Source organism: Acipenser ruthenus, chromosome 21, assembly GCF_902713425.1.
Source record: "Acipenser ruthenus chromosome 21, fAciRut3.2 maternal haplotype, whole genome shotgun sequence".
Lineage (NCBI taxonomy): Eukaryota > Metazoa > Chordata > Actinopteri > Acipenseriformes > Acipenseridae > Acipenser > Acipenser ruthenus.
Genome location: NC_081209.1, coordinates 2969769 through 2997037, shown reverse-complemented (window position 1 = coordinate 2997037; position 27269 = coordinate 2969769). Strand labels below are relative to the sequence as shown.

Here is a 27269-nt window from a genome sequence, read left to right as displayed (position 1 = left end):
CCAGGTTTTACTACGAGCTTGATTAGCCCCAGTGTACAGGTAACAAGCTCAGGTGTGTCATATTAAGCTCATAGTAAAACCAGGAATGGATCCAACTGCTATGTAATGGGAGTCTTATTTCCATCCCTGCCATGCACACAATTGCCAGTAATGATTTAAAACACACGCCTACTTATCTACTCACTGTAAGCATGCATAATAAACTGACAACAAACCCAGAGCAGCATAACACCTGTGATGGCCTTGCACTGTGAAATTGGGAGCACTGTGAAACGGCAGGCAGTGCGTTCTAATCCTCTGTGACACGGAACAGAGCTAGCGCTGTGTTGTGAGGTGGGAGCTCCTCATGAGAAACGTGTTGCTTCCTGACAGAGAAGTATCAGGGAGATGGCTTTGAAAATCCCTGTGAAGATCGATGAGGTCCTTCCCTCTAACATGCTGGATATAACAAGAGGAGTTTCCTGCACTGGAACAGTTTATTCAGAGCCCCCTTCCACACCAGAGTCAGCAAAGTGATTTTAAACTTGCAACAACCTGCATACTGGTATTAGACTATAAGAACTCATACAGCCAGGAGGACCCCATTCAATTACTGTTAAGATAACATTCACATACAAACAGCACCGCCTCTAAAATCTGAAACATGGAAACGATTCATGTGGAGATGCAGCAGCTAATTGCTTATTGATCCCCAGGACTTTTATGTTGCTAGTCTAAAGCTCTTCTGCTTGTATTTGTTTGGTGTTGAGTTTTGTGCAGAATCTGATGCAAAGGTATGTATTATGTTACATGTATAATCACATGCACATGTATGAACACTAAGGTTTTCTCAAGGCATCGATTGTTGATTACTGTTCCAACAGGAAACTGCTTGTGGATTGCACCTGTAGTTTCACGTGACCAACGTGTGCAGTTTTCTTATTTATGCCATTTTATTATCAGCAAAAAAAACACTTTCTTTGCAGATACTGCCACCTAATGCATCAAGAATAAAGAAGCATTCATCCATTACAGCACTGTAAATATGTTCAAGAGCATCATCCATTACAGCACTGTAAATATGTTCTAGAGCATCATTCACTACAGCACTGTAAATATGTTCTAGAGCATCATCCATTACAGCACTGTAAATATGTTCTAGAGCATCATCCATTACAGCACTGTAAATATGTTCTAGAGCATCATCCATTACAGCACTGTAAATATGTTCTAGAGCATCATCCATTACAGCACTGTAAATATGTTCTAGAGCATCATCCATTACAGCACTGCAAATATGTTCTAGAGCACCATTCCTTACAGCTCTGTAAATATGTTCTAGAGCATCATTCATTACAGAACTGTAAATATGTTCTAGAGCATCATTCATTACAGAACTGTAAATATGTTCTAGAGCACCATTCATTGCAGCACTGTAAATATGTTCTAGAGCATCATTCATTACAGCACTGTAATATGTTCTAGAGCATCATTCCTTACAGCTATGTAAATATGTTCCAGATCACAAAAGTGATGTGGGGACAGGAAGCAATTCAGCTGCATGGCCTTAGCCAGCTACCCATCAATTATAATCAAGTGTAATACAATTATGAACACCATTAATGCAAAGGCAATTCAGTTTTGTGTTTCTCGGTTTGCATGGGAACCAACCTTTAACTGAAAGCCAATGGCACTCGGGGGATCCTGAGGTAAGGATCTGGACTGCTCTCTGGACATCATTAATGATACATTATGCTCACATTCAAAAACCTCTCCTGAGAGCCCTCAATGCAATTACAGCTTAAGAGTTCAATAAAATATCTTTTAATAGATTGCCCTTTCATCATTCACTGGAGCCAACGCACAGGCCTGCTCTTAAGCCAGTTAACCACGGTGTATTCTGCATGTGGTTTTTCTCCAGTACTGTGCAATGCAGTGGTGATGCTGTCCGGGCATTATTTACTTTTGCTAAGGGTTTCTTTGCTAAGGGTTTGTCTTCCACAGATAGACGATACAAAGTGTGCAGTGGAAAAGCGTGGGAAACTGAAAAGATGAATGTGCCATCATCCTTACAGTGGTTTATTCCTAAATAAACTTATCACAGTTCTGTCAAGCTGCCTGCACCCAACAACCATACCCCAAAAGTTTGCTTTACACTCGCCTCTGTCTCTCTGTCTATCACGGTGAACACTACAACTGCCAGGAATTTACACTGAAAAAAAATCTCATAGACCTCCTGTAGACATTTCAGACTGGATTTCGGACACTAGCCTATGATTTTACACACACTTTTAACCTGCAGATTAACGTGCGATTCAACATTACATCGCCTACGTGGGATACAGAAAGCCAATCGCTGATTCTTTTGGTTTGTATATTGAAAAGTCCATATAGAAACTGACTGAGAAATGTGCGAGATTGCTATGCTTTTTACTGTCGAGTGCAATTCAAACAGAAGCGATTTCTTCATCATGTTATGCAAGTTTAATAAGTGTTCCCACAGGAACAGGCATCTCCAGCTGAAGTGTCCATCCCTGCCAGTGCACTGAACCCGAGTGTCTATCCCAGAGGTGAAAGACGTTGGATTCCATTGTTAACCCACCACTCCAACTACAGAAATCCCATTCGGACACTTTGCATTTAAACAAATCCACGATCGCCGAAGGACAGTGTGGGTTCCGGAGAGAAAACACAGAGTCTCCTTCTGCCAGAGGCCACGCAAGGTTAAAGATCACACATGGACAGTGCGAACTGTTCATCAGAGACATTTCCAGCAAGTGAGAGTAAATCCCTTCCAAACAAACTGTCACAAAGTTCTCCGGGCCCAGAGGCCCCGGACCTGGGGCGGTGCCAGCTCTGCTCTTGCCTCCCGCGCTCATCTGTCTGCACAAGCAGCTCTACAGTATTGATCTGTTTGCATTGATCGGCCAGTGTTTTGCAGTATCGGTATGTATGTAACACAGAAGCAGATGGCAGCAATCAAGCACTTAATACTGTCACAGCACAGCACAGAGGAGGATGAATCAAATCAGCATGCCGCTTTGATAGAAACAATGCATTCACTCACGAAAACTGGAGGGCTGCTGTAATTCAGCCTCCTCAAACAGGAAGTCTCATTTGAGTTTTTTTCTGATCAAGTATAAATGTGCAACATATCCATTTGAAATCTGCTAATAAAGCTTTCCTGTTCAGGCTATTTGAATGTTCTCACTGCAGGACCAGAAGTAGGTGGAATCTTGTACAGGGATAGAAATAAGACTCCCATTGCATAGCAGTGTGATCCACTCCTGGTTTTGTTACCTATACACTGTAGCTAATAAAGCTGGTATTAAAATCTGGAATGGGTGAAACTGCTATGCAATAGGAGTCTTATTCCCATCCCTGTTGTACTATTGAGTTTGAAATGATGTTGCAGTGCAGTAGAGGAATGCATAGAAAATTTCGCTCCTAGAGCCTGTGTGGATGCTCCTACATCTATTGCAATGTTTGCATCTGTACCAGGAGTCTGTCAAACCGGATCTCCCTCTACAGTCTACAAGCAAATCTGCAACAGGGCGCTATACGAAAATCAAGGATCACTGTCTAGATGAAGTCTGAGTCAACATAAACTCCTAGGTCTTTTTCATAGATTCCTTCTTCAATTTCAGTATCTGAAACATCTGGCCAGCAAAGGTTTCAGTTTGAAAAATATGGATTGCTTTAGGATTATCTAGGGCATTACTGAAGCCCAGCATGCAGATCAACCACGAGAAAAAAATACTTCCAACACGCTGCATGCAAACTTTTGCAAGCAGCATTGAAGTGCACGCATATAACCTTTCCTAGGCCAAGCTCACTAACCTTTTTGTTTTTGCATTTCACACATCATATCCTCCTACCTGATTACAATAACGACTGGGCAGCACGTACGTCAATAGAATAATCTGAAACAAAGAGCAGTCAAAACGCCATGCAAAAAAATACAGTCAAACTTCTCACTGCAACTGATCCCATGTGCCACAGACATCAGACACATTACCCAAACTTGCATGGCAATAAACGAGCTGCGTGTGCATGCCATGTGCACATTTCCATGACACACGCATGCAAACATGCAAAAAGCTGAGCTGGCTCATGTGTGCTGGGCTGACAAGTTGAATTGCATTATTACAATACCTGATGTTGTTATTCGAATTGAAACTAATTCAATGTATGGTATATCGCACTGGGTGAACGGGTTATGATGATTGGGTTATTTCAAATCCTTTCTTATAGTGTTTATGTTTTTTTTATTTCCATTAAAAAAGAAAGGGTTACGTTGCAAAAAAAAATGTGCGATTGCAGTGAAAACTGAGTCTCCTTTACCTGCTGAAGTGGTTTTTAAAAAGTCAACATCAGCACTCAGGAATGAGACTGAGAAATCCGAGGATTGCATGATATAGATTCTCACAACCCTGTTAACATATTTTCATTTTTTAAACTGTCTGGAAACTAAACATGTTCCTGCTACCGTCTGCAGCAAGATCAGAGTGGAATATGCAAGCTGCACTAGCAAGGCAAAGCACAACACTAACACAAACAAAGAAAACAGTAGAGAACCTCCTTCTGCCCCTCAGACAGTGTGGATGATGTCATGTTTATGTCAGAATAGAATGTTCATTCCAAGAGGTTCCAAAGTTCCTAGTTTGAAGACTAGTTCTTCAGTAAGAAAATGTTTTAGATTTGCCATAAGGTGTAGAGTGCATGCAAGCCTGCACAGTTAAATAAACTATGTTAATCTACAGGTTAAAGTGTGTATAAAATCATAGGCTAGTGTCTGAAATCCAGTCTGAAATGTCTACAGGAGGTCTATGAGATTTTTTTTCAGTGTAAATTCCTGGCAGTTGTAGTGTTCACCGTGATAGACAGAGGCGAGTGTAAAGCAAACTTTTTGGGCATGTTTGTTGGGTGCAGGCAGCTTGACAGAACTGTGATAAGTTTATTTAGGAATAAACCACTGTAAGGATGATGGCACATTCATCTTTTCAGTTTCCCACGCTTTTCCACTGCACACTTTGTATCGTCTATCTGTGGAAGACAAACCCTTAGCAAAGAAACCCTTAGCAAAAGTAAATAATGCCCGGACAGCATCACCACTGCATTGCACAGTACATAGAACATTACTGAAAAAAAATAAATAAATGAGTTCATCTTTTAAAATATTCCAGGCTATATTCATAAAGCCTTTGCCACTTTGTTACACACTTTTCTTTCTAAAATGAAAATGCAAACTGCTAGCAGCCAGTGATGGAAATACGACTCCTACTGCACAGCAGTTCCACCCATTCCAGGTGTTAATACAACCTTGATTAGCCCCAGTGTACAGGCAACAAGATCAGGTGTGTCTTAATAAACTCACAGTAAAACCAGGACTGGATCAAACCGCTATGCAATGGGAGTCTTATTGCCACCCCTGGGCTAATGTTACAGAACTAGCAAGAAACAGCTGAGTTTCATGTAGTTGCTCCTGGGCGATTTGTCTGAAGCTTTCTAACATCAATGTTTTGATGTCTTTTCACTAAAAACAACTGGTGTTACTTTATGAATATGGCACTTGATATATATATATATATATATATATATATATATATATATATTTTTTTTTTTTTATTATTTTTTTTTATTTTTTTTAAAGCATTTTTAATTTAAAAAAAAATAATTAAATAAACTCCAGCTTTGCCGGGTGATTTTTAAAATCTTAAACCACTAGATGTCGCTCTCCTGGTGAATTAAAACACGACCAACCGTGTAACAAGTAAATCGTGTATCAGGTTGAACTTTTAAAAGGGTTAACAGTTGCTTGTCCTTACTGAACTATTTAATAAAATGAACACTTTATTCCGCGTGTAGTGTAAGGGGGGCGTTTGGTGAGCAAAATATTTCTAGATCTTACTGTAAACTGAAACAACAGGCGCTATAATGAAGAGAACATCATGTGCTTTTTTATTAGTAACATCTGAGATATAAAACAAAAATGCAGTTGATAATCGACATAGCACCTAAAACGGGTCTTCGTGGGAAATGCGTTCTTTAACTTTCGCCACCTATACTCTGTGTTTCATAAAGTCTTGTTTCAATTTAGCTCATTCCCCACCAGATGAGTGTATTTTTTTTAAGCAATTGCCCCAGACTGCACGACCGCACGACTGAAACTACTGAAATTAATCAGACTGTCGCTTATTCAGTTTGGATCCCTGTCAAAATACGTTGTTTTTAATTCCCCGCCTACATCACAACCCCATTGGGGAATCTGTGGAAAACGACTTATGACAAATTGTGCTGTATATAAATAATGTCAGTTCGTGATGTTAAAATGAAGAATATATACAAACATATGTTATACTAAAAAAAAAAATATATATATATATATATATATATATATATATATATATATATATATATATATATATATATATATATATATATATATATATCTTAATTACACGTATTTTATTACATAACATATGCCTATCCCACGGTATTCCCGTTTTTTGTTTTATTTAAAAAAAGGTGTTAAAATGTGAATTAATGTCGAACCACTGAAGGTGTTTTTCTGTTGTTCTTATCTCGTAAAAACACGTTATAAAAACACGCTAGCTGTGCCGTTTAAAATGCTACAGACATTTGAGACCTAGGCCTTGTCAGTGAAACTGGGCTCGCAATTCTGTTCTCGAGCCACCTTCTTCTACCACCTGCAGAATGCGCAGGCTCACTCCAGCACACTGCAGCTCCTTAATTCATCACACTGCACGCAACCCCAAATATATCAACAAATCCGCACGCATGAAAAAAACAAAAATCTGTTTTAAACAATACTCTGAGCATTTAAAAGGTGTGTGTGTGTCTATATATATATATATATATATATATATATATATATATATATATATATATATATATATATATATACACACGACATTGTTGATATATTTTAGATGTTGTTTTAATTATTTATCATATATATAATGATTAAGGGCTTGTTAATGTCAGCTTACCTCCAGCGTTCGCATCTCTTTTTGTGTCAAGTCGTTGGATGTGGCACATTTGGTCCTTAACCCCTCCAAACTGGAGATGCTAATGTCTATCATATTTTGAACCAGTTCGCACTGCTGCAGGGCTTTCTGCAGACTCAAATGTTGCTCTTCGCTTTTTGTCATATTTTCCTCATCCATAGTTTGCTTGCCAGTAGTCCTTTATTTTTTATTTTTGTTGTTGTTGTAAATTGCGTTAATAAAAATAAATAAATACATAAACAAACAAAAACATCCCCATTTGTTTTAAATAAATACAAATAAAAAAATGATAAGATGATAGAAAAAAAGATATACTATATATAATATATATTTTTTTACTATTTTTTTTTTTAAAACGACTCCATTATAATCGTCCCTTTTAATCGCTTGTCAGAGACAGCAACTGCTTTCATCGGAGCAGTTCGGGTAGTGTTGGTGCTGATGCTGCTGAGGACTCAGCCTGGCACAATAATAAAGAAATTCAGGCGAGAGAAAAAAACAGAACAGAGCGCTTCCTCCAGTTACCTCCATGCAGGTTTTTTGTATGCTGACATTAAATATCATGTATATTTATAGATAGATAGATAGATAGATATTTCGTTTTGCATTGCACATTGGGCAGAGTCGAATCTGTGCTTTAATATTATATTCAGAGCTGGTATATGCTTTGTGTGCAGGTGCTCCCCGTATCTTCAGTCCGCAGCTGCACCCCGGCTCTCTCTCTCCACACCGACATGTTGCCTGTCAATCAAACGCACAGCAACAGCAGCAACAGCGACGGAGGCAGCGGCAGCAGCAACGAGCGAGGGAGAGAGGAGGCTTCTCGCGAGATAATAAGGCTTCCCTCAGTGCAATGAGCTCACTGTTTTCAGATTTCCAGCATTTGAGCTAAATATAACAGAGTTACCAAGATGTTACTTGCACTCATTGACCTAAATAAATAAATAAAAGGATACCTAAAGGACATGAATCTGTGCACACAAGCACTACTGGGAGTCTGTGTACTGTGATAAATGGATACCCCGTCAGAAAACATTTGTATTATTATTATTATTATTATTATTATTATTATTATTGAAACAAATTCTAAACAGTCAATGTACAAACTAGTTCCATTTGCTAGACAGTTTTGAAAGAAAGACATTTTATATCAATCCTGTATATTTCCTACACTGGGTTCGAATCTCTGTCATGCTTGACCACACACCTCTTTCATTTTATTAATCACTCCCTCTTGGTGACAGTCTGTGACCCCAGAAGACACAGCAGATGTAAAAATGACCCAGGAAGTGAAACAGGAACAGATTGTTTGAAAATAAAGAAAGCAAACTCGGAGCCTTCTTTAACCCCGTGTCCTACCAGAAAAATGAAAGCGCACGTGTGCTAGAGCATGTGGTTCTTTCAAAACTGCACATTTCACACCTATACAGCCAAATAGAAATGCAAGACATAAAACAGTTATAGATTTTGTTTGTTAGCAATAAATCCCTTTTGAAGGAAGGAAGGAAAAATGGGGGGGGGGGGGGGGGTCTGCTCTCGACATCCCATTATTTATGCTGTTAACGAGGGAGGGGCACATTTACAGAGCATGCGAAATATCACTGAGTTGCTGCAATTATTGAAATAGAAGGTTGATGACTTCTTCAACAGAAAGTCATTTTGTCGTGTATGTGCCCAACACAATGTATCACTGTAATTCTCAATATCTCAGGGGTGATAGCCCGCTGCCCCAGTACTGAATTGTTTGACGTCCAATGCAACAAAGAATCAATGAGCACGATTGGTTTCTTTCTGTGAGTCCGCACACACACACAATTTGAATTGCACTGGCCTATAAATCATTATCTAGCGGAAGCGGCTTGAGAGGAGGGCACCACTCAGCAGTGAGACGAGCATGCGTTGCTAACGGCGACGCCAATAGCAAATCCATGTTTACATTTGTATTATTTACACACATACCGTGTGTGTGTTTTATGTTATTGTTAGATGGGGATAACATAACACTTTTTGATGTGCACTAAGGGACAGTAGAATGGATTTTATTTATTTATTTATTTATTTATTAAATCCAAGACATGCCTGGAAGTCTGGATTTAAAATAAAACATAAGTGTTATCGTTTTCTTTAAGAGCGCTTACAAACCTACCTAGCCGATATTTTCAGCAGGTGAGATTTCAGTCACACACATCCACTTAACGGCCTAGTTGCTAAGTAACCTGTAAATACGCTGCGGGAGTCAGCCCCGCCTACCCTGCTAGCAGACTGGATTTGATTGGCTAGTGCGCTGCCATCAAGCAGTTTTGCACAGCAGAGAAAATAAGGCGTGTGTGTTTACACTGGGAAAGCGCGCGAACTGTAGTTTCCCGGGAAACCGTTTCACTTTTTACGCTGCGTTTAAAGCGCTTAAAATAAAAATGACTTCAACTTGCAAAAGCCAGCTGCAGTCGAGGAACCTTCCGTGGTAAGTCCAATATTATGAATTAGTGTGCAGAGAGAGAGAGAGATACACATGCGCGCTGGCAGATGCACACATAAACAAAATATTCGTTTTAAAACCAGCGATTGAAGATAGTAGCAGCATATTTTTAAAATACAGTGTGCTTGCGATGTGTCGGCTGGTGTGTTGCCAGTTATAGCTCCCAGTACGATTAGATATTTGTAACAGTACAGGAAAGGTAAAGTCTGACAGAGACCGCGTTCAATGCGTAAAGCTCTGGCTTGCATCACCCTCGTTCTGCTTCATAAAGTCGAATGAAACCTGCTGAATAATGTCACGTTAACATATTTCATTACACACCACCGCTTTGTAGTTTTCCATAAACTTAACGAAAAACTGACAAATTGGAAAATGTGACGTTTTGAAATCTAACATGAAATACCACAGTACTGCTATTATGGCTTCCGGTAGACGTTTGCGATATAATGTGGTAGTTTCTTTGATTACGTGATGTTTAATACAATATCTAAATTATGTTCCTATAGTTAAATTGTAAATCCTAAAATGCGGAACTTTTGGCCAGAGCTGTAGAGACTCACAACTGACTAACAAAACAATAAAATACATACCAATGTTATCAGCTTTGAACGTCATCTCCTGTACGTCATTGATGAAGTACTAAACAGTTGCAAGTGTGACAGGTGTCTGTCTGTCTGTCTGTCTGTGTTTCATCCTCCGACTGTTGCTCAGGCTAAGACACTCCCTCCACCAAAGGATTGTTAAATTAGATGGGAATTTCGACAAAACGTAACTTTTCGTATTTCTCTCTTTTTTTTTAATCAATCAGTCCAAGTTACTTTTTTATGTTTAAATCTAGGTATCTAAATTCATAAACGATTAAATGTTCCCTAGCATTTTTTTAACCTATTATTATTATTATTATTATTATTATTATTATTATTATTATTATTCTTTTTTTAAAAGGGTGGAAAAGTATCGACCGCAGACGCTGCAGGACTTGATTTCGCATCAGGACATTCTGGGAACAAGTAAGATTTGTAAATCTTAGCGGTATACTTGCATATACCACAGGGAGTTAAGGAAATCTGTGTTTTATCCACGCTCCTGAGGGTAGATCAGGGCACACTTCTCCCAGAAAATGCTAAACTGTTTGTGTCAGAAGCTCTGTGGTGAAGGAGGGGAACCAGTTCTTAAAAATAAATATGAAACTGATAACAGTAGATCAAACACTGCTCATCTGGATAACTATTTATTTTTACAACCCTTTTAAAGGTTAATCAGGGATGGAAATAAGACTCCTATTGCGTAGCAGTTTCACCCATTCCAGTTTTTACTACAATTTTGATTAGCCACAGTGTTTAGGTAACAAGCTCTAGTCTGTCTCAATAAACTCCTCGCAAAACCAGGAATGGATCAAACTGCTGTGCACTGGGAGCCTTATTTCCATCCCTGTTTTATCTGACCCTTTCTTTAATCCTTTGTATTCTTTTAGTTCAGCGCTTTATCAGTGAGGAGAGGCTCCCGCATCTCCTGTTTTATGGGCCTCCCGGGACTGGGAAGACCTCTACCATCCTGGCTTGTGCCAAGCAGCTCTACAAGGAGAAAGAATTCAACTCCATGGTCCTGGAGGTAATGCTGCATGATCTGTAGTGACACCGAGTCAATCCGCGGGATACAGGGAGCCCTCCACTGCACCATGAGTGATGGAGACCCATCAGCATGGCTCGTGAAATATAGATGCATTATTTCACTTTGAATAGAAAATGACAGAGTTGTTACAAAAGGTAACTGAGTCGTATTTTGAGTAAAAATAAATGCATAAATAATTTGTCTGTAACCAGATTTTAAATGGTTCCTGAATTATTTAATACAGTATAAATCTTGAACAAAATGTGAAGGTTTGAACTGTGCCTGTTTTGTAGAAGTGTTTAATGTTGATCACTATGTATTGTTTCCTTCAGCTCAATGCATCAGATGACAGAGGTATTGATGTTGTTCGGGGTCCGATCCTCAGCTTCTCCAGCACCAGGACCATCTTTAAGTATGTAGACCGGGGCAGAGGGCTATTCTCAATGTTGAATTCTTTGTCCAGTGGAGTGAATCAGATTCCCTTCATAGCCTGGGCATTTAGATGGAGTGTTACTGTAACTTTCCTGTTGAGATACGGTTAGTAGTTTTACTAAAAGCAACATGCATGTGAATAAGTTATTTTTCAATTGCAGAAAACAAAGCGTGCAGCGTTTTGTGTTTTAAAATCTGTCTGCTCACCAGAGGTGCACCATCATGTTCCAACGTCATGGGCTCCCTGCTAGCCAAGTACATACGTGGGGAGGATTTATTTAATTTAACCACCTGTTAAATAAAGTAAATGCTCTCTTTTTTTACCTTTTGCAGTAGAGGATTTAAACTAGTTATATTGGATGAAGCAGACGCCATGACCCAGGATGCTCAGAATGCTTTGAGAAGAGGTAAGACATGTACTGTGACCATCGGCTCCCTGCTTGTGCCCTGCGGGTTCCTGAGCTGGCTTGGTAGCTGAGATTGTAACATCTGTGGTAGCTGTGTCCAATCGCAGTCCTGGAGGGTCATTCCACTCCAGGTTTAACAGGTAACATTAAGTGCTTTAGGGTCTGGAGGTTTAATTGGTTCAATGGAACAAAGACCAGACGTGGAAGGGCCAGCTTTGGCCACTCCTGCCCGATAGCTTACTGTGCACAATTTGATTGTGTACCGGAGATGTTGTATTTTATTCTGGTGTGTCCCTAATGCTGCTTGTTATACCTGAGCGTTGAACTGGGGTCTGTGCGTGCTGTTCATCTGGGGTTGGACTTTCTCCCAGACCCTTTTCTTACACGTACTTCTCTCTCTATTGCCAGTGATTGAGAAGTTCACAGAGAACACCAGGTTTTGCTTGATCTGTAACTACTTGTCAAAGATCATTCCCGCACTGCAGTCTCGATGCACGAGGTTCCGGTTCGGCCCCCTGTCCCAGGAGCAGATGGTGCCCAGGCTGGAATATGTTATAGAGCAGGAAAGGTGAGCTAGGTTACACAGCGACACTTTTAAACACAATTCGTGGTATGGTATTGTACGAACCCTTGACGTCTGCTTTCACAGGCCCTGAATGGCACTAGTCTTGGGCTGCCTTACCTACACTGTGGAGCATCAAAACTATTTGACCATTCTGTTAGTAATTTTCACATGTGCATGCTGGTGATCCGGATCGTTTTGTGCTAGAGGATGGATGTTAATCACACACTTGTTTTTGCAGTGTTGATGTAACCCCCGATGGAATGAAGGCCATTGTGACCCTGTCTAATGGTGACATGCGTCGCTCTCTCAACATTTTACAGGTTCAGTATTTTTTTGTGTCTGTGTGTTTGGTGGCTGCCGCTAATCAAGTTGAGAGTGTGTTTCTCGCACACTCTTTGCTGTGTCAGGCCCGCGAGCGAAGCTGAAATTAACATATCTAATGTGTTTGTGTAGATTCTGTTGTGGTTTAAATGTTTAGAATTCTTCACATTGAGTGCAGAGCCACACTCTCTGCCACATTATAAGTGTACTTGTTGCAATGGGTTCCAGTAGGGACCGGGCTTATGATGTCCAGTGTATTTACCATTAATACCTTCAACTGCGTTGTCTCTTAAACAGAGTACCAACATGGCTTATGGAAAAGTGAGTGAGGATACCGTGTACACGTGCACAGGTCACCCTCTGAAGTCGGACATTGCTAACATTCTGGACTGGATGCTGAACAAGGATTTCGCCGCGGCGTACAATAGTATCCTTTACAAGCCTTGGAAATGTGTGGGGGTGAGGGCAGGAATCTAAACCGGGCCTTAATTACAAGATGATCCCATTTTGGCGAAAAAAAGAAATCAAGCAGAGGAGCATTTAACCCTTTGCGGTCCATTTATTAATCGCGCGTCAGGCACGCCAGGAATAATTAATTTTCACACGCGCAGTTAATTTTATACGCGCTGTTTAAAAGTATTTTTTTTCACAGTCAAACGGGTTTAAATGGCCCTGCATATCAACAAAGCACACACTAGGCATCTCCAGCCCCTCCCCAGCCTTTTGTTTGCTATAGCGTTCAGCTGTGTAAGAAATAAATAATAATAATAATAATAGTCGTACATACCGATCGATCATCTCCAGATCACTCGTTTTATCACCAAACTCCTCAATAATGCGATCAAAGTCATTATTTTATTACTATAACATCTGAAAAAAGCTCTGCAAATGTCCATGATAGTCTCAGTGCGCTGACGCACTTAGCCAGCTTGTTTATTATGGACGCCCATTATCTGATACCTGATACCATGTATGACTATTCATGAAATACGCCTTTTTTTTTTTTTTTTTTTTTTTTTTCCGACTTGTCTCGGCTCCTGTCGCTACCACTCGGCAATTGAATGGTTTTCTCGGCTTTTTCCGGAGAAAAAACGACTAAACACCCGTTTATTGCGTTGCTATAATGATGTCGGACCCAGTCCGACAAAGGACCTGTGAGGAATAATTGCAATGTCGGACCCAGTCCGACAATGGACCGCAAAGGGTTAATAGTTCAGTCTCTGCTAATGTCACGACAGTTAGATAGGAAAGAGTCAAGCACAAGAATTTCAATTTAACTAGGAGATGTCCTCCTCCTCATTTACAAGGGGGTCCTGAAACACAATCCAAATTACAAACAACACATTAAAAACAGGCGTGATTGTTAAACTTAATCAGCAACCTCGCATAAGTAAGACCTGTATGTATGTGTTAGTGTGGACTGAAGGAGAAACATTGGCAGGAGGTTCTAAGCAACGATCTTTAAAACCAGAGAAATCGAGTGTTATTATTTCCCTCCAAGTATTGGTTGAGGCTGTAGTGTAAGTTTTGAATGAAAGGTGTTGGAGTTCTTATGTATAATTTTTTTCCCCCTCTATATAAAGGTAGAATGTTGATACTCCTATTCCAAAACCTTGTTGTAAACTGGCCCCTATTTTTTTTTTTTTTTTTTTTTTAAGCACCAGGTTTAAATAATTACAGTCCGTTCTAGAAAAGCAGCAGCTGTGTGGATAAAATATCTGCATGCCTTTGTTTAACCCAAGTTCCTTAGCTTTCTTGTGCCGGTAGACATCATGGAGCTTAAAACATTGAAGGGTTTGGCGTTGCATGACATCCTGACAGAGATCCACCTATTGGTACACAGAGGTGAGCGTTTTAATGTTCATTATATGCACTCTCCTATACATCTTGCGTGACTCTCTTGCGTCTCCCCAAGGATTCAGACAGACGTTTTGATAGATCACGTTTTGTTTGATTTCCATGTATTCATTCATTTGCAATGTTTCCAGACCGCTGGTATTTTGGTAGAACTCATTCAAAGGCCTCCGTTTTGCCTAAGTGTTTGCTTTTTGTTTTTATAAAAGCCTGCCTCTCGTGTCTTTCATCGAGAGACTGGGACAGAGCTCTTTCCAAAAGCAGTGCCACAGCTTTTTACTATACAGTATGGACGCTCAGTGAGGGGGCTGCTAATTAAGAAGCAGGTAATCCAGATTTCAAAAGATTGCCTAAGTAAGACTTTTAAGACCGTCGAAGGGTGAGTCAGACAGACGCCGACATTCAGAATTCAATACGCACCACTGGTTTTATTTGTATTTTGTTTTAACTGGCACAATTCTGTATTCAGTGTTCTCTGACAACTGTGTGAACAGTGGTGGTTATCTGTGTGTGTGTGTGTGTGTGTGTGTGTGTGTGTGTGTGTGTGTGTATAAGGTAGATATACACACACACACACACACACACACACACACACACACACACACACACACACACACGTGTATATATAATAATCCTCAAGGGTGCAATCTTAACACAATGGCTTTGTTAAACAGACCGCAGCCCAATACCCAGTAGAGACCTAGGCCTGAATTTGACACCATCTGCCTGGTGACGCTGGATGTTTTCTTGCAGTGGTTTCCCTGGAGACACTTTGTGGTTTCCATAACAACAATAATGTTCCACTTGTAGGAGGAGCCTTTCGGTGGCTTTGGAGAGGGCAGCGTTGTGGAAGTTAGCAAAATAAGGATTTCTTCTACAGTCTTTATTCTTCAGGTGCTCAATAGGATTTCCATCCCCTTTTTGTTTTTTTTGAAACAGTAACTTTGTAATGTTTTAAAGAGGTTCTGGGAAGGTGCTTGCTGTGCCAATTGTCGGGGTATTTCAGTTTCCTGGGTGTTCTTTTATATCAAAATTACCATCGCGGTTATAAGCAGCGAAAATGAATGGCATTTGTTTCAGATTTATTTAATTATGCACAACGTTCCTTTTATCAAGACAATTCCCCCCCCCCCCCCCCCCCCCCAAATGTTATAATTGTAACAAAAGTCCCATTTGCATTTAAGAAAAAACAAATGTCTTCAAAAGTAAGCAAGCCCATTGTTTGCCATCTCCATGTTCCTGATGTAGCTTTGCTGTTTGGAATAGTCTGTAGGCCTGTCTTGCCGTTTGGAATCCTCTGTGTGGTGTATTTATCTCCACAGCTGTGTTGTATATTTCTGTTGCTTCCAGAGCCTCTGCGATTCTATAAAGTACCTGGGGTAAGGAATAGAAGACCAGCACTGGTAGACGTGTGTGTGTGTGTGTGTGTGTGTGTGCCATAACTGTGATGCCATACTTCCATTTAGAAAAGAGGTCTGCTTAATATTTTAGGCTGGTGAGATCCCAAAATGTATATTCTTTACAGGCATTCATTTCCTAACAGGTTGCCAAGTGAAATCTAAAGATAATTGTTTGTATTATTAAATATATATATATTTTTTTTTTTTTCTTTTTCAACAGTTGATTTTCCAGCTTCAGTTCGAATCCATTTACTCATCAAGATGGCAAACATTGAGTAAGTTTTTAAATGTATGGAATGCAACAACTATTTAAAATGTGTGGCTCCAGTGTGAATGGGGGGGCACATTTAGTTCAAAGGAGCTGCTCACTGAACATAATAGATCATCTTATCAACTTTCAGCAGCTCACAGTTTCCTACTGGTTTTTATAACCATGCAAGCAAAGTGGAGCAAATGTGTGGTCTGGTCCTGGGTAAGGGAAAATTCAATTTGAGAACAAAAAAAAAAAGCAAGGTGTTAAAGATCAACAGATTGGTGTAGATAAGCAATTCCTAACCGCCAGCCTCCCTCCACATCATAGTGAAACTCTCATGTCTTCATCAAGTCACCTGTGCAGGGCACACAATACTGCTGAAAGGAAGTGCTGTGCACCAGAGCACTGTGGTTGTCTGAATTCAGGTTTTGGTTTAGAGGTTGATTCTCCTGTGTAGCTGGTAGTTGTGTCCCAGGTTCTTCTTGAATCGCAGCCACCAAATGATCCAATTGGGCCCTTTGTCTCTCGTAGTTCATCCCTGCGCTATACCCGTTTACAGACGGTCCTTGCATCAGTTACACATCATGATGGAATGGAAAGAGAATTGGAAGGAAACCCTAGTCTGTAATGTATGCAGGCATGTGACCTGTCATGTGCTCCCCTTGACCTATAGAAGTTGCGTGACAGCTGTGAGCGACTGTTCGGCCACAGCGAGGCAAAAGCAGAAGGGTTTGTGTGACTTCACGAGGGCCGTGATTGCTGGTGCCTGTACATCCTGCTCGTCCCTCCACGCTGGGGCTGCACTGACCGTCAGGCTCATGAAGAGAGTCTGGAATTGCGCGGTTTATAGACGACCATCAGCAGGGAGCACAACTCTGGTCCCATGATGGATCAAGCTTGCAGATGTGTTACTCATACTTACTGTAGAAAATGATACCAGAGAGCTATGTGTTGTATTATGTGTGTGTTTTTTATTATTATTAGTTCAGTGACATTTAAGATTTCAGTAAATGCCTTCTACCAAGAGGGTAGCAAGCAAAACAATTGTCCTATTTCTAAGAGGTACTGTTATGACCCCGTGGCTGCTGTTTGATTCATATTTCTTTTACATGGGTCACAATTATTTGAAATCCTATCCAGTACCAGCGTTTAAGTGTTACCTGTGACTGTGCTTGGAGGGGTGTTGTGGTCAGGCTGTTAAAGGCTTGTTCATTATACTACCCTCATTTCACACTCTGTTTTGGTTTTGTTTGTGCTCAGTTGTGTTTCATATAAACCCTAACCTACTGCTGGTCATCAGAGCTTATTGTTGGTTGCGGTTTTTATTTCATTTTTGTTTTATTATTGTTTTGTTATCATCTTTGTTTATTTCATTTTGTTTGAGGGTCATGTTACCTATTTAAAGTTCCAGCCACCCAGGACTCTCAGATTTAACATTCATTTCATTGCTGATCCTATTTTCTTCCATAATTTGGAATTATATGTATAATTTGTTTTGTAATCTTTTTTTGAGGTGGGATGCAATGTTACTAGTGGAAAGGTGCTGTACAAGTAAACGTTGCTTGCTTGTATTTTTGTGCATGTAGTGCTAGGTTTTTGCACCTTTTGTCATCTGAGTCTGTTGGAAAAATTCGCATCGCCAGACCACAGCATAATTTAAACGGTTGTGCTAAACTGTTAGCTGAGCAAGCAGCCCGGGGGACTTTGTGTAAATGATAGTCAAATGTGTTGATTTTTCAAAAAAACTTTCCGAAAGTTTTATAAAGTGAAAGTGAGTAGGTTATTTTTAATGCTAAGCATGTATTTATGGGCTTGTTTGTTGTGTGTTATCCTAGGCACAGACTGGCTTCTGGGACGAGTGAGAAGATCCAGCTGAGCTCCATGATCGCAGCGTTTCAGGTGGCCCGGGACATGGTGGCAGCTGAAGCCTGATTTTAATGGAAATGTTCCCTACAGCTCTTCAGCAGCGGGCAGGCTTGGGGACATCTTTTAATTCCTGTTTGCACAACATTGCAAAACTAGTGTCAAACATCTAAGAAACGTAAGCACTCTTAGTGTGATTCTCTGTTTTGTTCATTACTGTTGGATTCTCATCTTTAAAAAAAAAAAAAAAAGAAAAACAGGAGTTAACCAAAGACTGAAAACAACTCTTTGAAAATAAGGCCCATGGAATTTAGAAACAGAGGGTGATGTAGCAGGAGCCGTTTCCTGCTTTGTATCTCGACAGTATCTTCCCTTCATTTTTTTTTTTTGGTTTTGCTGTATATAGCTTGCAGTAAGGGGGTTTTGCTGTTAGTCCTGCAGAAATAAATAAAGCAGATTTTTCTTTTTTTGTGATGCATGGACTACACTAGTATGTTGGAATACCCTTGTTAAATTAAAAAATAATCTTACCTGTAGGGTAGGTGCAGTAATTGGCCAGTCCTCTTTTCAGATGCTGAAATGTTGTCAACGTAAGAAAGTTGGCGTGTGCTGTGTCTGTGTGTTTTTATTGTTACTCATTAGCGTATCATTTTGATGGTTGATTATCCTGGCCACTGAATTGTAAAATATTCTGAAATGCAGATAAGTTGTATCACTTTTGTAATTATAATGTGTTTTTTTTTTTTGGTAATAGAAATCTTTTTAGATGTACTCGTTTCCCCCCTGCAAGCTTCACAATGTAAACATGTAGATGCCTTTCTGCAGGTAAGGACTCCTCCAGCACGAGCGCACGGAGCTCTGCTGCAGAGAATTGAATTAATATTGCCCAAGTAAACCCGGAATGTCTTGCTCACAGAACCTTCTAAATCACTGTGTGTTTTAGTGGTTTTTTTTTTTTTTTTTTTTTAATAATCAGGTCAGTCGACCTTTGTTTGTTGGTGCATCAAGTACCACCTAGTGGTGGTTTTTAAAAAGTGTTCAAACATTAAATCCAGTATCCAGCTGTGGCTAGAAGTTTTGCATCACCCAATTGTGCTTCATAAAGTCGAATGAAACCTGCTGAATAATGCTGGTAACAGATTGAATTGCATACAGCTTGGTAGTTTTCCCATATACTTAATGAAAAATTGAATAGTGTGACATTTCGAAATCTAATACAAAGTACTGTACTATTACAATTCTGGATTTCGGTACTTCTGCTCCGTATCGTTTGGTCTCGGTCTTAATTCTAGGTGATACAAAACCTGTGGCCGTCGCTGTACAGCAAGCCTTTGCAGTCCGAGTATTCAGTGTGAAAGACACGGGCTGGCATTGGGTCACTGCCACACAGAGATACACTGAGCTGTGTTCTAGAGTCTCTGTATTCGTTATTTTAAATAACCACTGCTAGTCCCTGTGCAAGGGGCTCCTGGGAAGAGGAAACAATACAGACAGTAGATTTATAAATCACATGACACTCGTACAAGGAAGAGCATTGGCACACTTATTTATTTTCTCAATCACTGTATTTAATGTACAGGAACAGAATCTGTGAAAACGAGACATGTACACAACGGTAGAAATCTCTTGTCATTAGCTACTGCACTCGCATGGTTTGTGCGTCACCCTTGCCCTAATAGATTTGACATGCTGAATGCATCTAGTATAAATGATTTGCACTGTTAAATACCAGCAAATATTTATGGAAAGTTAAACAGACAGTGAATTTATACACTTTCTATTCTCAGTTTATTTTTCAGGCGCGGTTATGTCTGTGTTAACAAGGATGAATGGCTAGCTTGCTTTATTCTGTTGACATAAAACATCACACAATATCCTTTCTGATATACAGTGGTTTACACAGTTACATCCTGGTTTATATGTATATAACTGTTTAAATACACAGAGTGGAGTGAAAAATATCACTCGACATTCAATGATTCAATGCAGGAGATGCTCACGTTGAGTTCTGTTCTTTCAACCTGCTAACGGAAATGTTCAGCTCATTTTGCAGGTTGTCTTAAGCTTGTCAAGACTCCTTGGGCAGTCGGTGTTCAAAACAAGTAATCAATGATGTAGGATTAAACAGGGGCTGCTGTCAGCAGGTGTGTTATCCAAGTATGTGTCCCTCCCCCTGTGTAGAAATGCCTGAGATTGCCGACTGGCATGTATCTATAAGAAAGAGTTAACTATTTTAAATGTAGAAATATTTAAACAGAAAAATGCAAAACTTCAGAAGTTCTGAAGCAGCCTCTGCAGTGGTTACAACACACTATAAACAGAATGGTTTCACTGCGTAGTGTAGAAAGAACAGGCTCCCCTCACACACACTGTTCACTTCAGAAAGGCTCAATTACAAACTTTTACAACCAAAAAAGGTGCAGGCGTTCCCAGCAGCCTGCGTGCTCTCTTTCTCATCTTGCCAACATGAATACAGCCGCTGTGCCTCAACAATAGTCCCCTCAATCACACAATGCAGTGTGCCACATTCCTGGAAACTGCTTCGAGAATAAGGAGCCCCCGCTCTGAACAAGTGAAGCTTATGCTGTTGCCATCACTGTGGGTTGGTTTGGAGAGACAGCACAAGTAATCTGCAGTGTCTTGAGGGATTCATTACAGGGTCTGGTTCTCCTTGCTGTAAGTATAAGGCTGATTTATTAAAATCCTGAGCATGTAGTCAATCTCTTGCTAGTTAACATTTTTTTGATGTGTTGTTTTATTTTTTGCTTCATGTTTTAACTTACAGTACGCTCTTCATACCTCATTTTCTAGATACTGCTGCTGTATTGACGGTTGATAACAAAACTGCAAAATAATCATATTAGACTTTTTCTTGAGAATGCGAGAGTTACACCACAACAGTATGGATTTCTGCAAACCGTACTTAAGAAAAACGAGTGTCTGCTTGAAGAAGATACACACGGAATGAGTGAAATGCCTAAAAAAAGTTCAATATATAAATAAATATATAGATTTAAGGCTGTTCCTGGCTTTATGGGATTTCAGTTTGTGCAACAGGAGTGAAAACAAACAGATGGAATAAGACTTATAAAAAAATAATATTGTTAAAGTAATATTATACTTAATCTCAAAATATTTACAATATATGCTTTGAAAATTAAAGATTTAAAAAAAATCAATATTACACTGTTACCAATAACATTATAAGGAAAAAGAAAGTGCTTTTGTGTCAGCAACACTGGTTATTAATTGAGGGCTATGACTTCTTGCAAGTGATGAAGGGAGTTGTTCTCATGGCATGTTAAGAGAGTCCTGTAAGTGAGGAAGTCCTTCATCTTCTTGGGGAGCGGCAGCGCCATCACCTGATGGGAGGACACGGACTGGCGGAGGGATACGCGGCTCAGGTGTCGTAAACTCGGCACGACCCTCAGAGTCCTCCAGAACTGCACCTGCCCGTCTCTCGTCCTGTGTGAATGAGAAGCGAGTGAGAAACCTGCCAGCCCCAGCCTGCAGAAACCTACCCGACCCCAACACTGCACAGCAGTAACACTGCCTTGGTTTAACTACAGAATGGGAGTGTCAAAGTAGAACGGGTTACCCTGTTGCAAGGACTCCCCCTTGCGGTGAGAAAGCGCAGCACAGGCCGTTCGTCACAGGATTGTGTGGAGCTGGGCTTTCTATTATTGGCCTGTCCATTCCTAACGCCCAAATCCTCAAGTCCCTGGAAATGTAATCACAACAATATACTACACACAGATATATACATATATATATATATATACACACACACACACTTCAACAGGTCGGGTAACGTCAGTCACAAATTGGTGGTTTAGGGTTAAGATAATGTACATTTCTGCTGTACTCTGGTGCCTTGTGGGGTTTAAAGGGATCACGGTACACCGACCCCCCCGATTAGTTCCTGCATGCAATTGAGCAGTACCTCCGACTCACTTTTGGAAGTTTATTTTCGTGAGAATTATCATTGCTTTAAGTCTACACACTACAGCTTTCGTTACCAAAGATTCCCAGCAGTGCAGTGATCTGAGATTTTACAAAGGATTGTTTTCCCATCCCTACCTGTCATCTGCAACTGTTGCAAAGTATAAGCCATCAGGAGAGAAGCGCACAGACCTCAGGCGAACATCGCTGACGGCAAAACTGTACAGGTCAGGAAAACAATGGCTGAAAGAATAAAACATGTAATAACGACGGTGATGGGTACTGCATCACCTGTTACTGAACTCAGGAAATGTAAAGTAACATGTAAGAGAACGTGTCATATGTAACTGCACTCAAATGCAGTTTACACTGAAAACACAAAGTCTTGCTTGTGCCTCAGAGAGTTTGATTTAAAGCTGCAATACCCCGCACCCCGTTAACTTTTACACTGCAATAGGATTCCTTGGTGTGTGTTTTCATACACTAGTTCAGCTTTCAGTGCACTCTGCTGTAGCAGAAAACAGAAAAATTCTGTTAGAATCTAAGAACGCGCTGCAGATGGGTAAGAGTGTAAAGAGTGTAAATACGTACATGGCATGGGCAGTGTGTTACTCTCACTCACCTTAGCTGCATCAGCGATTCCCCAGTGTAGGGGTCCCACAGGTACACCTGTGTGTCGAGGGACGCCGTCACCAGCACAGCTCCGTCAGGTGAGAAGTCGCAGGATATGACGCAGTTCTTGTGACCCTCCAGTTTTCTAATGAAGGTGTACGATCGCATGCTCCACAGGAACACCTGGAGGAGAAATCACAGGAGAGCGTGGGGCTCCGGAGGCTGACGGTTTACAGGTAACAGTAACGAGGGGGCGAGGCATAACAACCCAGCCTGATTTCAATGCAAGCCGTTCTGTACTTACGGATTTCTCTCCTGAAACAGAGGCGATCATGCTGCAGTCAGGGGAGACCCGGCAGCAGTACACCCACTGCTTGTGGCCAGTCAACACATGGGCCGTTTTACCTGCAGAAACAAGCAATGCTTGGCTTTGGCATCTGACTTGCATGCATTTAAACTGGTTAACTTACAATGTATATCAATGCGTCTGTTAAAAATGAAATATGGTTACCAAAACTGCTGCATGCAGGGCAAATAAGAAAACATTAATATACTGGATCTCTGATTTTTTGTTTTTGTTTTTGGCCAGTCAGTGTAAGACCTAAAAATATACCATACAAGACAAAACAAACTCATGACAAGGTGCTAGTGCCAATATAAGGCAAGGACATGGTTAGCTCTCCTGTAAGGAAGCCTTGGTAGTAAAAGATCTATGGAAGCTCAATTGTGCCAGAAGACAGTGGAACACACACACACACACACACACACACTGCCCCTCTCTAATAATGTCTTACCGCCTTTTGTTAAATCCCAAATTCGTAGCGTCTGGTCTCGAGAACCAGAGACAAGTGTCAAGCCTCCGTTTGGGGCGAAGGTCAGATCCCTCACCACATCCTGATGTCCAGTTAGATTGAACAGGAGATGACCTTCCGACGTAACGAAACAAAATCAAATTAAACACAAGCAGATAACTTTACCACATAAAAAAGAAGCCGCCATCTTCGTCATGCTTTAGATTTTTAAAAATTCCGAGCATCCAGTTCGGTGTAAGATGGTGAATAAACGGAACCATAGCCAGTAATAGCACCTGCAGTCACGCAAACACTGTAAGGGAGGGGCTCGGAGATGCAGCTTTTATACATCACACAATACAAGCCAGGGGTCTCATTTGGGTAACACGTTATTGTGTGAGATGGAAAATGTATGCAAAAGTGTACTGCTTCCAGTCTAGATAGATACAGGGAGACGGCACAGCTGAAAGACAGCGATGTAGAGGAGTTTGGCATGCCTTTCTAAAATGTGCGCTACATCATATATACATAATATAAATAACTAGCTTTATTACACCTGGGATCATGATTTGGATCTACAGCAGCTAGGAGAAGTTCTTTACTGGGCCATGGCAGGGTATATGTTTCTGCTTGTCCCTACCTGTTAGTACCTCCCACACTTTGATATGCCCATCATTAAGACCTGTGGCCAGAACCAGGCTTGAGAACAGATCACAAAACGATGCCGGCTGACAATCACGTCTGTGGCGAGTTCTGTCCTTAGCTGAGCGCGGACCAAAAGCCAAGCTCCACACAGTCTGTCTGCAATCGAGGGTCTTTTCCTTGGGGTTGCCATTTTCTTGCTGTCCTGCATTAGAGAGGTAGTTCTTGCACCAGGTAGCACTTCTAGTAGGACTCCTGCAAAACAAAAAATATATATAATAATGATTTCCATTACATGAGAGCAGATGTTAAAACTTCATGCTGATCTGAACTCGGCTCTCGCCAAGATAAGCACCAACTAAGACGCAGCTTTACAGTAAACTAATGTGATCCATCTGTGTGTCCATCCATTTGCGTTTCTTTCCATCTGATGATGTAGATATCCTTCTGTCTGGTGTTGATGGCTGAAGTGTAATGCTGGCTCCAGGGATCAGCTTATTGCCTCCCTAGCGCATCAGCACACACAACGGCTGCGATGCTGGCTCCGGGGATCAACCACAGTGCGGCCTCCCCAGCGCATCAGCATGATAACCGTCTAGATTGAGCTAAGTAGGGTACATCTCTATATATCTATATATATAGTATAGCTTCTGAATTTAAATTCACACCTTTCTATCACAGTAAAGCACACAATAATTGCATTCTTGCATTTTAGTAAGTATTAGCAGAAATTACACACACACACACACACACACACACACACACACACACACACACACACCAGGAAAACCCCACTGCGGTGGCACAGCCAGCTTGTTTTCATATGGGACCCAGGAAACAAATACACATTTAACATGCTCAATTCTCACACACAATCTAATTGAAACTCTAACACACACACACACCCATATACACATGATGTGCAGGACCAGCATCATGCCGAACAGCTGGACTCTCTGACCTACCCGCTGCTCTCCTCCAGGGGCCACGGGACGAGCTTCACGATCCCATGTCCCAGCGACCAAGCAAAATAGGAGCCATCGGGGGAGAACTCCGCACTCCAGGTCTCACAGCCCGACCTGCGCTCCAGGGGCTGAGGGTGGACTGGCTTCAGCTCTGCAATCAACACAGCCTTCTCTGTTTGAAGAATTGAAAAAAAAAAAAAGCTGTCACCATGCAGAGCCACATCCCAGAACATACGTGCCAGTGTCTGTCACGCCATCTACAATAGCATATGCTTTTATGAATTTAAAATATTTAAATCAAGGCGAGGTCACCTCCCACGCTGCATTCCTCGCATTCATGCTTTTGTGTGCATTACATAATTACATAATTGCTTTTGTATCCAAAATGATGCATTGCATTTTGTCCTTTGTTAACTGGATCGGGAGTAGAAAACGAGGATCCAGGGTCACTGAGACAGTTTGGGCCACGGTACGGTAACCTCTCTGTCTTTCAGAGGTCTAGGACTACCAGAATGCACTGCGATGCGAGTAAATCCGAGGATAAAGAACACCCGTTTGGGGTGAGCGCCCGTTTCACTGTATTCCGTGTCTGCCACGTTGAATTTATTCTGATCGTATTATACTGTAGCCACGCTGCAAGCAGTATCCAACCGTTTAATAAAGCAACGCTGTTTCCGTTTTCTGTCATCCCGAAAAAAACAACATGTCTACCTTTCTGATTTACACAGGCACCCCCATCTTCCCCGAGTCCTTTACAATTACTTCATTTTATATTTACAAAACAGAGCAAAGGACGAAGCAAAGTCCTTTCATTTGACAACACGACTGTATTGCGCAGTTTGATACGATACACGATTTACGACACATGCTTCCTTAAGGTTTGTTTTTGTTTTGTTGTGTATGTTTTTTTCTGTCCATGCTGGCATATCATAATTAAAATGATCCACGGCATTAGTTTCTGTAATTCCAGTTATAAATGCAAAGTATGCATGAAATACACACTCGAAAGATTGTTTTCCGCCACGCCCCCTTGCTTACCTGGTCGTCTCCAATCCTGCTTCGTTCCTGGTTTCATTACTTCCATCTGTACGCTGATTTTACTTTGAACCTGCAGTTAAATGTGACCGATCTTTAGCAATCAACGTCCGGCGAAAGACTTCAGAACAAACTACAACAAGTGAACTAACTAGTCAGCTTTTTACAGCAGATACTGCAATATCTACCCTAGTCGTGCTCGTACTGTACCAATCAAAAGTATCGATCTCGAACTGAACGATTTCAACGTCCATTCCTAACGAGGGAACCGAAAAGTATACCCTACTACACTTAAAAATAATAATAATAATAAACTACGTTAAATAATACGACTTTTTCGAAGAGCCGTGAGTACAACGTTAGCTCAAAATGTCACAGTTTCATCTTCCACTCCCCGGACTCTTCCCTGTGCAAAAGAATATTATTGTGCAACCCTGAACAGCTTCCTGTTTCACCAGCTGACATGCGCACGTGGTTTTATGGTATCCGTGGCAACCAATGTTCTTACCGATTACATACAATATAGAACATACACTAAATAGATAAATACATACATTAAAAAAGACAGTAATGTTTTCTAGTGATTCTTCATCTGCTAATGTAAAACAGAACGCTATAATGCAGTGTATTTTAGTTAATTTGGTTCATTTACTGTATTGTCATATGCAGTATAGCGCTTTATTTTGTATCCAGATTCGATCGTAAATGAATGCAGAAGGCTCTCATTTGACTGGGAAACCAAAATAGGGAAACGAAGCAAACAAAGAATCCACAGACTCCAAAATAGTTGCAGCCGAATAAATCATGCAACGTGAACGACGACGGAAGTAGATTACTTTTGTCGAAAGTTTTAATAAATAATGCAATAAAAACAAACAAGAATTTTTGTTAATTTAAAAAAACAATAAGCAAAATATCCTCATGCTTATAACATGCATAAAAAGGGGTTTTATAAATAGATGATTTGCTATTAAAACGCAAGAGCGCAAACCCATCTCCTAAACCAAAGCAGTCTCCACAGCTTTGAAAACGACAGCGTGCCTGGGAGACTCCATCCTCTCTATCCAGGGGTTTAACTAACATTCACTCG

The 27269-nt window shown here is 40.7% G+C and overlaps 3 protein-coding genes across 5 annotated transcripts in view; 1 reads left to right on the top strand and 2 right to left on the bottom strand.

Annotated features, from left to right (window-relative positions):
- Positions 1–7798, bottom strand: part of LOC117428387 (kinase suppressor of Ras 2-like) — a 75430-nt gene extending 67632 nt beyond the window's left edge. For both annotated transcript variants that reach the window (XM_058994321.1, XM_058994320.1), the window contains exon 1: positions 6993–7798. In XM_058994321.1, the coding sequence (XP_058850304.1) occupies positions 6993–7169 (177 nt within the window). In that variant the 5' untranslated portion in view covers positions 7170–7798. The remainder of the gene's footprint in view (positions 1–6992) is intronic.
- Positions 7799–9313: 1515 nt separating this feature from the next.
- On the top strand, positions 9314–18743 carry LOC117428002 (replication factor C subunit 5). The gene is made up of 11 exons (XM_034046491.3): positions 9314–9471; positions 10432–10496; positions 10961–11097; positions 11430–11509; positions 11863–11936; positions 12345–12504; positions 12740–12821; positions 13120–13249; positions 14590–14667; positions 16297–16351; positions 18165–18743. The coding sequence occupies exons 1-11, from the start codon at positions 9425–9427 to the stop codon at positions 18259–18261; spliced, it is 1005 nt and encodes a 334-aa protein (XP_033902382.1). The 5' UTR covers positions 9314–9424; the 3' UTR covers positions 18262–18743.
- Positions 18744–19551: 808 nt separating this feature from the next.
- Positions 19552–26649, bottom strand: LOC117428573 (WD repeat and SOCS box-containing protein 2-like). 2 transcript variants are annotated; one of them, XM_058994317.1, is made up of 9 exons: positions 26183–26649; positions 25145–25316; positions 24178–24434; positions 23541–23672; positions 23051–23151; positions 22757–22929; positions 22273–22353; positions 21791–21913; positions 19552–21657 (listed from the first exon to the last, which is right to left on the bottom strand). In XM_058994317.1, exons 1-9 carry the CDS (start codon positions 26226–26228, stop codon positions 21438–21440), a joined length of 1305 nt encoding a protein of 434 aa, XP_058850300.1. In that variant the 5' UTR covers positions 26229–26649; the 3' UTR covers positions 19552–21437. The 2 variants fall into 2 exon arrangements, with proteins under 2 accessions (XP_058850300.1, XP_033903611.3); XM_034047720.3 differs by having other exon boundaries at positions 22273–22377; positions 26183–26646.
- Positions 26650–27269: the final 620 nt, after the last annotated feature.

Bases quoted from the DNA above. Each gene is read 5' to 3' on its own strand.
- LOC117428002 (XM_034046491.3), top strand. From the start codon at position 9,425: ATGACTTCAACTTGCAAAAGCCAGCTGCAGTCGAGGAACCTTCCGTG. The intron at 12,822-13,119 runs GTTCAGTATTTT...TCTCTTAAACAG, and splicing joins GCTCTCTCAACATTTTACAG to AGTACCAACATGGCTTATGG. The intron at 14,668-16,296 runs GTGAGCGTTTTA...CTTTTTCAACAG, and splicing joins CCACCTATTGGTACACAGAG to TTGATTTTCCAGCTTCAGTT.
- LOC117428573 (XM_034047720.3), bottom strand. From the start codon at position 26,228: ATGGAAGTAATGAAACCAGGAACGAAGCAGGATTGGAGACGACCAG. The intron at 22,378-22,756 runs GTGAGTGAGAGT...TTATTCTTTCAG, and splicing joins GAATCGCTGATGCAGCTAAG to CCATTGTTTTCCTGACCTGT. The intron at 21,658-21,790 runs GTAACCCGTTCT...TCATTCACACAG, and splicing joins GGGGGAGTCCTTGCAACAGG to GACGAGAGACGGGCAGGTGC.